The sequence below is a fragment of the Mytilus trossulus genome, chromosome 7, assembly GCF_036588685.1.
Source record: "Mytilus trossulus isolate FHL-02 chromosome 7, PNRI_Mtr1.1.1.hap1, whole genome shotgun sequence".
Lineage (NCBI taxonomy): Eukaryota > Metazoa > Mollusca > Bivalvia > Mytilida > Mytilidae > Mytilus > Mytilus trossulus.
This window is the reverse complement of record NC_086379.1, coordinates 62,627,279-62,641,750: the sequence shown is the minus strand read 5'-3', so window position 1 is coordinate 62,641,750 and position 14,472 is coordinate 62,627,279. Positions and strand designations below refer to the sequence as shown.

The following is a 14,472-nucleotide window of genomic DNA, read 5'->3' as shown; positions in this document are numbered from 1 at the left end:
TATTACCAAAAAAAAAGAAGATATGATATAACTGCCAACTAAACAACTATTAACATGAGACTAAAAGAGGTAGATGTAGTCAACTATAAGTTCATATAAAAATTAAGTAAAATCACAAAAATACTGAACTCAGAGAAAAATTTAATCGGAAAGTCCATAATCACATGGCAAAATTAAATTAAAATTAACAGGTATTTTCAAATGTAGAAAATGGTGGATTAAACCTGGTTTTATAGTACTAACCCTCTCACTTTGATGACAGTCTCGTCAAATTCAGTTATATTTACATTGATGCGGGAACTAAACAGACATAATAAATAAAATAATCGAAATGTAGATACAGCAGTCATAATCGTTTAACAATTTTAAAAGGAATAATTTAACAGAACACAACAACATCTATCCACAAACACATTTATTGATTCGCTCGTCTGACGTCAGAAAACTTTAAACGTCACATAAATTTGTCGGTCAATGTATATACAAACAATTCTAAAATTTCGCATAGGCAAAAAAAATCAAAAGTATGTGAGGATCAATTTCAGAAATAGACCAAGATTTAAAATAGTCCAAAAGCTATATAGAATTTATAAGAATCCAAAAATTGTTAATTACACTACACGATTGAATAACTTTGACGTTTGTGGTTCAACGCATTTTGTAATTCATAATAGAATTATAACATTCAACAAAAAACAAAACCGATTCCATAATAATACAGAGGTGTGATTTCGTTCAGATTTCCACTTAAACCTGAAAAGTAAGTACTTTTCTTAGGAGCCTTAAATTTCTAGAATTAAACATTTTTTATTTTAGGTTTATATGACTGTAAAAAAATAATTGGTGAAGAAAAATTCATATATGTTGGTGAACTTCTTTTTTTGCTACTGCACATTGAAAGGACCCAATTTTGATGTTTTTTGATTTTTCATCAATTTTTACCTATTTTGTTTTAGGTATAATCGTAAGAAAAAAAATCACAGTTCCACAATAAAACCTTTTGTTATACTTGTAATAAAGATGAAGTGAACCAATCTGAATAAACTGAAATAGAATAAACTATCAATGTAGGTAGGTGTTAATATGAGAAAGTTTTACCATATTTTTACGCTTTTTTGTTTCAAAACCATGTTGTCAATTTTGTCAATTTGCGATTTTTCTGGGTTGTAAGAACAAAATGCATATTTTTCGACTTCTTTGTTAGAAATGATTGAAAATTAGATATCTAAGAAATATGAAAAGAAAATAGGGATATGGAACTTATGATTCTGGTAATATCCACTCTAAGACTTGTATCCCTCACCCGTTTTTACAAAATTTCAGCTAAAAAGACACACTTGATTGGTAACAAAATGTGTTAATACACATTTAATTTACAGAGTAAAGTTTGACAATAACATTAATTAAATTCCTTGATATTTTCTATTTGTATATCATAATTTTGAAATAATGCCAAAACGAAACTTGAACTAGAGCGAAACGTCAGAAGGATACAGCATTAATGTTGTTGTATACCATACTTACCTTTCCATTTACAGATATACGTTTCATGATTATTTAGTCGAAGAAAACACTCAAGGTTATTCGAATTTTTGCAGTTTTCCAATCTATTTGATTTCTCGGATATACTACACAGTCTTTTCTAATAAAGAGAAATTAAAAAAGTAATTCTAAAGCAAATCATTTAGGCTTTTTAAAATAAGTTGATATACTACAAATACAGTTTTAATCGTATATGGCTATACTAATTAACATTTCTGCATTTCTTTGATTTGAAGTAACATAAAAATAAGTCAAATACAAAAGTAACTTCTGAAGATATGACACTTGAGTAAAAGCCGGTTATCTTCACGCATATAATTATTGAATTTTTATCTTACAACATAATACGTTAAAATAACATAGAATGGTGCGACACAAAACAAAAAATTCTAACTTCTATCTAATATGTTGATGGAAAGAATTATCCTATTGTAAGATCCCGTTCACATTAAAAAAAATATTTGTAATCGATCGAATTAGAATCGATCTCAATAAAACCAGTTAGCATTCATATTATCTTTAGTCATAATAATCTCAATCGGTCTCATCTGAACCCCTGCGTTCACACTACAAATAAAAATGCAATCGATCTGACTATCCGGCAATCTGTAAACATTATTGGGTTGTTGTATCTTTGATACATTCCCCATTTTAATTCTCAATTTAATTGCATGAATTTATCAAGTTCATGTGTTGATACACTTATACTCACACTAGACAACAATTAATAAAATTGGATGAGTTATTGCTTCTCTTGAATCACAAGTAAAAATTTGAAAACTGGTGTTATTGCAGTTTTCTTTAGTTTGAAAAAAAACCTGTGGCAACAAAGTTTTAACATATCGAAATACTGCGGATGAAACATTGTGTCCTATCTTTTTTGGTTAAAATCTATGCCCGGTGTTGTCTTATTTGTTATTTTATCCTGACTTTTTTTTACATTGATTGTCATCCTGCCTTTTTTTTTAAAGTTGTTCATCCTGTCTTTTCTTTTTTACTCAACACTGCTGTCATGTCTGTGTTCAAATTTGACCATATAGTCCTCCCCCTAGAAATTAAATGGTATCTTCCTAACCGAGCCCTAACCTCGTGCATCTTTTCTATCCATTATGTGTTTGCAATGAGAACAAATTAGAAAATGTGAATGAAATAGACTCGATGAATAAACGTTGTACTTGAAATGAAAATTACCAAATTACATATTAAAGGTATTTGTTAATGTTTGTGTCATTTTGGTCGATTGTGGATAGTTGTCTCATTGGCAATCATACCACATCTTCTTTTTTCTATTGTTCTTTTTTATAGAAAATAGGATTCTGTTATAAACTTTCATGTTCACTATTCATATTTCTTCTGTTTTTACATTCGTTGTTAAATAGACTCATAGTACATTCCATTGTCGGTCACCTGTGTCAATTCACGTGCACACTACGATTGTTGTTGTATTTGAATCTTTAGACCAATAAAATGTGACGTTACACATTGTTTGTTTATGATACGTCAGAATTTCATCAATGCATTATCAAACGCTTAACTTGACTGCAATTCAGTGTAAAAAGAAAAATTCAACAAAAGAAAAGAAGACACATTTTTTGCAAATTTATGATAAGGCGACCAAAGTTTGTTTCAAGTACATGTACACAAAGTTCTCTGAAGGTGGCTCGTGGGTACAAAACTTTCAGTAAAAAAAACCCTTTTTTTTTCATTAGAAATTTTATTTATTACACTATTAGTTATTACTTTCTGATATGGTACAAAAACCAACCCAAAAAAATCCATTCGGTTTGGCCCCAGATGACTTTTCAAATGTTTATATCATTGAAAAAGCTCCGAATTATCTCCCTTTGGTGCAAAAATGCCATTTTTAGGCATTAAATTTGAATTATCTTTTTTAACTCATCGGCTACCTTTATCTTTTATTATTGTTTTCAAATAAACTGTACATAAACTAAATAATTCTAAAATTAAAGCGATTTCTGTAATTAGGTGTTTTTTTTTTATTTCGATATTACCTCTATTTCTCCTATTAGTAGTTCAACAGAAAAAAAGACATTAACAAAAATGTAAGCTTTTTCCGGAGGCAGATTGTGGGCTTAAATAAATGGTAACCCCATTTTTTTTTTATTTCATTTTTCTTTAAGTATATGATAAAGTTCATTTATAAAAAAAATATAGCGAAATCCTATATTAGAAAAAAAAAGATTTATACCCAGGAGCCCCCTTAAGCTGGGGTCACACATTCACGATTTTTACTACCGTTCTTGACAGGACCATTCCCGATTAAAATTTATTAAAAGTCTGATCAAGATCCTGTGAATCGTGTATGGAAATTCAAACTTAAATTAAAATTTGTAAAAAAAATTATTTGATCACGACAACAATGAGATAGTGTTCGGGAAGCACCGATATTCAACCGTTTCTAAGCGAATAAGTCCCGATAATCCCGTTCTGAATCCGCTTCTAATCCGATTTGTATTTTTTGCCAGGTAAAATTCGACCGAGTCTGTCACGACTGCGTCCCGACTCTACCGAATGTAATCCGACTGAGATCAGACAGTGACCAGACAGTGAACCGACGCTGACGGAAGTTATTTGTTCGAAAACTGTCGTCATGTTCGGGATGATCAGGTACTGTCAGAACGTAATCCTATCACGGTCCGCTCTATCGCATTGCAAACGGCTTTGTCTGGTCTCAGTCGTATTGTATTCTGTAGTTGTCGGGACTCTGACGTGGGTATGATTGACGAATTTCGTATTTATAACGGGACTGTTTCGGAACGGTTTCGGCAAAAAACGGTTCGCAATCGACAAGATCTGGATGCAATCTGGACTCAATCGGCAGAAAAACAGATATGAAAAATTACTCCGGATCATTCCCGTTCCACAGGACACCGTCCAGAATACACAAGACATTGTTCGGAATTCGATCCGATACAGCAGAATCTGTCACGACATAGCCACGATTGTAATCCGATTAGACAAAATCGGCTGAGTTCCCCCGAATGTTACGGGACGCACCTAACTTTCGGGATGCTTTACCGAACTATTCGGACCCTTCCCGATCCGTAGGAATCTGTTACGAACTAAAACGAATGCGTTCAGACAATGATAGGACATTCCAGATAATTGAGGATACCAATCCGACTTTTTCACTTTTCATATCGTATTGCTGTCTGATCTCAAACGGGAGCAATAATCGGCAATGTGTGAACCCCGCATTAACAGAAAAATATGGGTTAAACAACAAACCAATGATATAGTTTTACCGCTACACATGGAAATACATTATTTTTGACTCAATCATACAAGTTTAAACCGATCTCTGCGTTTACATTTACAGTAAGATCGATTCAAACTAAACTAACGCTTTCGGTGTTTTAGTTGAAAGCGATTGAAGATAGATTAAAAGCGTTCAGATTAGCCATTTAACCGATTGTTATTTTAAATCGATATAAATATTCTAGTGTCACGGCCGACACTCGGCTAACCGAGAGATAGGTCGGTTAATCTATATTGAGTATGCGGCTATATCGGCAGTGGGTCTGTTAATCGGGTTGGCTAAAGTCTGTTAATCAGGTGTTATCGTGAAAATCAGTGCAAGGTCTGCATGTTTCATTGTGTAACTTTTTAATTATATTTATATCATAAAAACTAATCATGTCTGACAAAATGATTTGGAGTACTGAATCCAGTGGTGTAATTTTTTTTTTTCTAGCTTCAATAAACGATCTATAAAATGAAAAGGCGGGTTACTCATCAGTAAATTTATACACATTTTACACACACAAAATGTACACAAAAATGACAAGTTGGTTGAGTTTACTTGCATGCAATCTTTTGAACATCGAAAAAAGACTGGCATTATGTTTGTTTACCATATTAACATCAATATGTGAAAAATCTACACGAAAAACTGTATTTTGGTGACATGAATCAATTTTTAATAAAAATATGGTCTGTTAATGGGTCGGATGTATGAAACTCGGTCTGTTAATTAGTCTGTTAAGAGTTATGAATGACATTACAAGTATAATTTTAATTGTTATATGGGGTGTTATCTGAATCAAGAGATAGGCCCAATATTAGTGGCTAGAATAAATGGAAACAACACATGAACAATGAAACATAAGTTTAGACAATGGAATCTGAAAATTGATAAAAATGATTTTAAAAAGTGTAAAATCAGAGTAATATTAATTTCATCAAAGAATGGTCGCATATATCATGTGGATTCTGTTTCATTGATATGAATGGCACCAATTTGTCATTTACATAGTTAACAAGTACACAAATCAGAGATAAACTTCTTAATGTTTTGATTTTTTTATCAAATGAACTGAAATATGTTTATTATGCAAACAAATACAGACAAACCATTCAACATCCATCTTTCTCTACACAACATTGAAGGTCACTCGATAGAAAAACAAGCACGTTTGCTGACTGCGAGTCGGCTAAATGACTTACGATATCATTGGAATACATCATTACTCGAAAAATAAAATTAATATTATGCATTTATTGTGATTTACAGGAATATAAAATTTTCTTGTTGTTACCCATTAAATCAGCACCCAACAATAATATAAAAAAAACTTACTAATGTCTATTTCTTCTTTAGAACCACGGTTTAGAGCTTGGTATGAGAATGATGACTCGGTACAAAGAAAAATACATACCGGAAATAAACTCCTCATAGATAACAGGAATGAAATTTGATATTTGCGCCTTATATTTACGCCAGACACGCGTTTCGGCTACGAAAAACTCATCAGTGACGGTAAAAAAAATGTTTAAAAGGCCAAAAACAAAAGTTGAAAAGCATTGAGGAAGTACAACTAATACCGGCGTCACACATCAGCGTATAGCTCTGGCGGGTTAAAAATCATTTACGCTGCCAATATGTTTTAAGCGTGAATTGGGTGTACTAGAAGCGTATAAGGCTAAACGTTTATCCGGCATTCAAGGAACGTATGTTGGCGTATGTTGTATGTTTTTTATGCTGCATAAATATTTCCTCGGGTTGTAGCGTTCATCAAGCGTATTTACTTTCCTTTAGTGGCTAGAGGTATCGGGGGAGGGTTGATATCTCATAAATATGTTAATCCCCTCCGCAATTTTGCGCCTGTCCCAAGTCAGGAGACTCTGGCCTTTGTTAGTCTTATATGATTTTTAATTTTATTTTCTTGTGTATAATTCGGAGTTTATTATGACGTCCATTATCACTGTACTAGTATGCATATTTTTTAAAGGGCCAGCTGAAAGACGCCTACGGGTGTGGGAGTTTCTTTCTACATTGAAGACCCATTGGTGGCCTTTGTCTGTTGCCTGTTCTTTTGTCGGGTTGTTGTCGCTTTGACACATTCCCCATTTCCTTTCTCAATTTTACCTTTGTATTTCGACGTACTTCAAACTTATGCAACGCGCTTTGAACGATTGCTAAGCGTTCCTATGGCGTGCAACTAACGTATACCGACTTTGTCAGTTTTCTCTGTACGTTTAGTGCACGCTATAGTCTATCCGTCAATGTGTGCCGCCGGCATAAGGTAATCTATTCCTAAGGTAGAAAAGCCTAAGTATTCCAAAAAAATGGAATTTAACCAGCTGAATTGCAACACATGACAGATTCATAGATGTTACAGACTTTGAACAGACAAAAAAATAAGGCTGATTGATAACTTGGCGTAAATAATAAATTCATGCGAATTCGAGCGGCCAATCAGTCCATATAACGCTAATTTGAAGTGACACACCCTTTTAATGAAATGCAGAATTTAAAAAATAAAAATAAAAGTGCTCTTTCTATAAGGATACTGTTGCACCGTATTGTAATTTTTTCGTCATAAGTGCATATCATTGTTTTCAATGTGAAAATATAAACTCAATGTAGTAAGACTACTGTATTGTCGTGGCTAAATAACTCTTAACTGACACGATTCAAATTGTCCAACCCATTAACAGACTGTATTCCCCTAATATTCATTAAAATGTGGTATAACTCAATTTATATAACAATTATGAAATATTTATCAATGACAATTGATCTTTTAGAACCAAAGTACTACTTTGTGTCCTTTAAATCATATCTAAAAATGGTTTTTGGCCTTTTATCTAAAATATTGGTATGCGTACAAGCATAAAAAACACATACTTGCACGACGCCTTTTCGTTTTACTTAAAATTGCACAGGCTATGCATTTGTTTTAATGGTGGAAAATGTCCAATGATAGATATCATTTTGTCAGACACTTTTCTTTTTTTGATGTGATTCTCATAATATGCCAAAAAATCTGTATATTTAACAGAGTTTAACATTAAATTGTGAGTTTTACTCTTAACAGACTTTAGCCAACCCGATTAACAGACCCACTGCCGATATAGCCGCATACTCAATATAGATTAACCGACTTATCTCTCGGTTAGCCGAGTGTCGGCCGTGTAGTGTGAACGGGGTCTAATAATTAGTTCACACAGATCGTATCCGAATTTACGATCTCTATAAACAGAAGCATCATGAAATTGGGTTGTAATATATCGTTTGTATTTTTATATAAATACAGTAAAATTTCCCAAAAAATAGATTTATGAAATCTAAGTTTTGGCGGAAGACATTTCTTAAATTTTTGAGAACAATTTCCTTAATTTTATAACAATTTGTTAAAGTCATATATAAGTTATAATGCTTAATATGAACATATACTTTTCTGAAGAAAATTCTTTAATTTGTCCACTGTTAGAAGATTTTTTGAATTGCTTGCTTCCAGGATACGCCGAAATCTTTTCCGAATTCAAAGTGACCTTAGCGTGGCCCTTCTCGTAAAAAATCCGGTTATCGCAATACGCATTATCTGATTGTACATGTTACACACGTGCTCAATATCAATGCGTCTTTTATGATTGTTTACTTTAAGGTGACAACCGGTAAACTAAGCTTCAAAACACGACAATTAATGAGCAGCCATATTTTCAATCATAACAGACAGAGAGAGAAAATGACGATTATACGATATTTTTGCGTAAAAATGATAAAATCGTGTACAGAAGACTAAGTTTATGATATATACACGCATTGGTTCAAGAATTGAATTAACCTTATTTTCACCAGTCACTCGTTTCATATGACTTAATTACCATACAAATAAAGTCAAATACATGAATTGGCAAATACGAAAGGGAGTAACATAGTTTTTATACTTACATAAATTTTGGTACAGTAAGTCCCATTAGTTCCTAAATTTGAAGAGAATAAATGTCATGTAAATGAAACTTTCATGATAAATGCATTCGACTAACAAGTTAATTATTTTTTACCAGGTAATTTTAATCTAAACATGAGCGTTCCACGAATTTGATTTATAAGGTATGAAATGCATTTTTGTATTGCTTTTCTTAAATCAAAAAATGTGTGTGCAATTTCTGAATTACGTGTAAATTGACAAAAAGATCAACGATTTTTTCGAACAACAATATTAGTTTTACATACCTGGTTGACACAAACATTTCAAAGATGAAATCTTTTTGTCCGTGCAATTTTGACATTTGCCGAAGTTTTGGCATGGACAATAATTTTCAGCCGTGCAATTTATACCTATAAATAAAAGAATGCTGCTAGAAGGGGATAGTGTCAGTTAATGGATAAAAATATTTTACACAGTATACTAACGAATGGTATAATCTTATCCGTCCAGTTGTGTTCGAATAACAACTACTAGCTTGCAAAAGCACGTTTTAATTCCCCAATCTACCCACTGGTGGTAAAAAGGATTCAAAAGACATGTGCACATATAACTGGTAATATCTGAAACTTGGGCAATGATAGACGAGATAAAACAGGTCAACAACAAACCATGTCAAACACATTCTGAGTGAATTAACGAACAGGTATGATTTTTGTTTATAAAATTCAACAAGAACATAAAGAGAACAACACGTAAAACGGGAGAGATTTACTTAGTAAGTAAACAGCGGTTTAAATGCTAATTAAATATGCCAATGAAAGACAAAACAATATATATCACGGAACGAGAGCAGTAGTTGAGACGTGAGGGACATTTTAAGAAGTTCTTTAAAGAAAAGATTCGGACGTACTAGAATATATACTTGAAGCATATATGAGCCTAGAATAAACTTTAAACACGTGAAGTACAGACCAACATCAAATGCTCGAAAAAAGAGGCATCTGGCCCAAACAAAATAAATGCAGTACTTTAAGGTCGATCCAGTGATGAAGAGATGGACACTGTACCTCATTAAAGGATACATATCATGCTGATGATTTAGCATTTAACGCATACTATAGAAAATTTGCAGGAAAAAAACAGAATGTTAAAATGATACAAGTACTGTTTTCCCAAAACAAAGAGAACTCCTGTCATATATGTACAGAAACAACTGGATACAGAAGACCCATTTAACTACATAAGAAGTTGTATAACAAAAAAAAAGGAAAAATCGGATAACAAAAAAAGGTGCTGCTGAAAGATATTTAAAGGTTTTAAATTGGAAAAACCAAGATAAGCATTTAAAAGTTTAGGCAACATCTTGAAAACAACTACCTTTTCAAAGAAGACCAAGCATGGACTTCATAACAGCTGTGTACTATTTGTAATCCAATATGGCTCAGAATATAAAGAATGACGGAGACAGACATCAATAGACTCACCAGTTCAAATAACACCTGTCTGAGGAAGCAAATGAAAATATTCTTGCCAACAAAATCTCTAAAAAAAGACCTTCATTTGATCACACACACCAATGATATGGATACAAAAGACATTAAAGTGACCCAACCATATTCTATGCAAACCAATTAAAGACTTTACCAAGCTAGCTCTTTGTTAGACGTCAAAAGCAATAAAAAATAGGGAGACCAAAAACAACGTGCAGGTGCACAAACGAAAATTAAATGCATGCTAGCTTCTTAAATTGTTTAGTCAGGAATCAATCTAATGTTCAGTAGTTGTCGTATGTTGATGTGGTTCATTAATGTTTCTCGTTTCTCGTTTTTCATTTATTAATATTAGACCGTCGGTTTTCTCGTTTGAAAGGTTTTACACTAAATTTTTTTTGCCCTTTATAGCTTGCTGCTAAGTGTGAGCCAAGGCTCCGTGTTAAAGGCCGTACTTTCACCTGTAATGGATAACTGTTATACATTGGGTGGAGAGTTGTCTTAATGGCATTAATACCTCATCTTCTAATATCTATAGACTCGCTAATTCAATAGCAATGATTCGGTGTTCTATGATCTGAAGATTTGACTGGCCTGTCACAATTACTGCCGATTTCAATTTAATGTATAATCTTTTTATTTACCATTTAAGCATTGAATGTTTAGTAAGATTTTTTTTATTTTGGTTGGAGGCAGAACACAACCCATGAGTTTTATCATCTTTTATAGCGAGCACATGTTAACCTGTAACCGAATTATGCGCTTTATTTATTTTTTTATTTATTTTTTATTTAAAAAGAAATTCTTAGCGGTGATCCTGTTGGTAGCGCCATTGATCAGGGGTTTCTTTTACAGGTGTTTTATCACATATATTTTAAAAAGGGACATAGAAAGTTTTGTATATATTGAGTCAAGCTATAGTAGCATCTGGACCTAAATCTATCTCGACAATTTGCGTTCGTCATTGTTTGTACTTGTTTTTATGTCTGTTTTTTTTAGCTTACTGTTTTTCGGTGGTAAATGTGGTCTTATTTACCTTTGTGTATTTTTGACAATTCCTGTTATTTATTTATTTTTTATTGAACATCACAGCTTTTGATCTGATATTGATCTGTTTCTTTTGGATGAAGAATCTAAACAATCTCTATTATGTTTAATGAAAATATGAAAGCAGTTCCGTACTTACAAGATCTTTTCCTATAGTGTTCGGTCTGGTCCTTTGTATTGTTTATATCTGGACAAGTAACATTATAGTCGCACAGACATAGAAGAGGAATGTACAGCCCCGGGGCTCCTGGACATTGGAACATTTTTGGTACGTAACCACCATCTCCACCTGAAAAAAGATATTTCTGTTGAAACGATAATTCATAAATTGGTACACAAAAAATTGTTAACATCCCCACTTCATCAGACATATCTCAGTCTAGAGATAAAGACTTTACAAATTGTACTGAATTTACTTCAAATCAATCTATTATACTTTGTTAGTTTTACTTACATTAACTTAACTTCGTTGATTTTTCTCATAGAAACTATGCTTCGTTGATTTTACTTATAGTAACTATGCTTCGTTGATTTTACCCATAGTAACTATGCTTCGTCGATTTTACTCATAGTTACTAAACTTCGTTGATTTTACTCATAGTAACTATGCTTCGTTGATTTTACTTATAGTAACTAAACTTCGTTGATTTTACTCATAGTAACTATGCTTCGTTGATTTTACTCATAGTAACTATGTTTCGTTGATTTTACCCATAGTAACTATGCTTCGTTAATTTTACTCATAGTAAGTATGCTTCGTTGATTGTACTCATAGTAACTATGCTTCGTTAATTTTACTCATTTTAAGTATACTTTTGTTAATTTTTAATTACATAAATTATACTCCGGTATGTTTTACTCATAAAGTTAACTTCGTTGTGTTTATAGTAATAAAACTAAGTGATATGATTGCCATGAGACAACTCTCCATCCAAGCCACACTTTGTAATGGTAAACCATTATAGGTTAAAAAAATTACGGTCTTCAACACGAGGCCTTGGCTCACACAGAACCACAAGCTATAAAGCCTCCCCCCCTTCTAAAAAAAAAGAGAAAAAGAAAGTAAAAAAAAGACTAATGTAAAATATTCAAACGGGAAAACAAATCAGTGTAATATATATGCTAATTCGCAATCATGGGAAAAAATGGTCTACATCTTCTACTTTTTATTTAGCCTAGATACAACCTCAGTCGTGAATCAGGATAACGTTTGTGTTATTTCATCATTTACATATTTTGAGGTGAGAAAACTAAGTCATTCAAAGGTTCATGTTTAAATATATTAAATCAAACAATTTGTTCACTGCTATTTACATCAAAAACCTATAATACTTACCTTCAACCTGCTTTGGTTTACAGTACTTGTCCAAATGATCTGGAACTACAGTCCGAAAAAAACCATCAGTAAATATACAATAATTATTGATATATAAAATTTCTACAACATATATTCTTACTTCAAATGATGCATAATCAGCGCGTAAGCAATAAATAGCAATTGAAAGTGTTTTGGAGGGAAAATGGATCCAATGCAGCACTCCTATTTGCATTCATGAGTTTTATAAGTATTTTTTTTTTAGTTTTCAATAATCTTTCTGTCTATTGTATTGAATAATAAAATAAAATTTAAAAAATAAATAAAAGAACACCAGTGTCCTCATTTTCATACAGCACAAATGAAAATAATTGTAAGAGTAAAACCAGTGTCATTTACTTCCCAAAATACTTTTGCCGTTAAAATTATTTTTTTTTAGAAACAAAATATCTGTGGAGTCTATTCATTTTGCATATATTTTCTATCCATTTAGTTGCCCAATCTAATTATACTATTTACCGGCTTTGTAATAACATGAGCAACACGAAGTGTGTCCCATGTGAAGCATGATCTGTTTACTCTTTCAGAGAACCTGAAATCAATCCCCATTCTTTGGTTGTTTCGTGTTGTTGATGTACTCCTTTTTGTGACACTTTGGTCACTCGCATCTTTGTCAATGAAATAAAATTTGATGCGACTGTCGTACAAATGGGAAATTTAGCGCTATAAAACTAGGTTTAATCCACCTTTTTCCGATTTGAGTTCAGCATTTTTGTTCTTTTACTTTTTGCAAAAATACGTTATTCAGCCTATTGTTTTATAGAGATTCCTACCTTAAACTTTCTAATATTTATTGCAGTCATGGCATGTGCATATTGGATAGAAATATTGTCTTTTTATGTCATTTGCGGACTTATATCTCCTATTGTATTCATATGTTTATACATCTTAAGTTAGTTTCAATCTTAAGGGATTTATCATTCCTGATTAATGTTATTTTAAAAAAAGCATACGGAACGCACAGATTAAAAAACACATCTTTTTTTAATTTGCACGCATTTTCTTAACGGGGTCATACATCTTTAATAATAATATTCGTTTGAAGCCAACACAACTACAATTTGTTATTCTAAAATTTGACAAGTATCAGGAAAAAATCACACTTACTTGATTTCCAGTATTCCCTATCGGTGAGGTAAACACAAGTACTTTCTACAGAAGAGAACAAAGAATGTTTTAGATGTAACTTGTAAGAGATTAACTTGAGGTGGTTTCTTGTATTGTACTGTCAATTTTGTCTTTAAATTTTTCCGATTCCTGGAACCTTTTGGTGTACTTAGTAGTTGTAAACTTTCTTTAATTCTTGATAATTAGCTTGAGGACGTTTCTCCAACCATGTTTTTTTTTTAACCATGACGCAAAGTTTGTTTTACACTTTCGATAGAAGCTAGCATTTTGTGTGAATTTCTTACTAATTTCTTAACAATTTATTCATCGATTAAAAAAAACAGGGGTAAATTGAGAACAAATCAACTAGTAAACATTGAGAAGTATGCTATTGAACAAAGAAAACTGGTAAAATTCAGAACCTGTTGCACCTTTGTGGTATATCAGTAGCAGGATTGCAACGTTAGTAACAACATAGTTTATATTTTAACCATATAACATAGTTTTTACGTTGGCTATTGTGTTACAACATTGGATATTAATCTATCATTGAATGTTCTTTTGTTTTTATTTGGTGTGTCCTTTATTTTTTATAAATGATTTTCTTACCAAGAAACAGTTTTATTCGTAAATGCACTATTATCTCCGTTTTCAAAATTTTGTGAAAATTCCAATGTTCAATTAACACATAATATATCATACATAGTTATACAGTATAGCTGAGTAGTGTTTT

At 32.1% G+C, this 14,472-nt stretch overlaps 1 protein-coding gene across 2 annotated transcripts in view; it reads right to left on the bottom strand.

The window, feature by feature from the left end:
- The window catches only part of LOC134725504 (uncharacterized), a 67,592-nt gene that overhangs the window by 6,872 nt on the left and 46,248 nt on the right, over positions 1-14,472 (bottom strand). For both annotated transcript variants that reach the window (XM_063589376.1, XM_063589374.1), the window contains exons 4-9: positions 13,740-13,784; positions 12,594-12,638; positions 11,397-11,546; positions 9,026-9,130; positions 8,741-8,772; positions 1,525-1,642 (exon numbers count right to left, since the gene is read on the bottom strand). In XM_063589376.1, the coding sequence (XP_063445446.1) occupies positions 1,525-1,642; positions 8,741-8,772; positions 9,026-9,130; positions 11,397-11,546; positions 12,594-12,638; positions 13,740-13,784 (495 nt within the window). The remainder of the gene's footprint in view (positions 1-1,524; positions 1,643-8,740; positions 8,773-9,025; positions 9,131-11,396; positions 11,547-12,593; positions 12,639-13,739; positions 13,785-14,472) is intronic.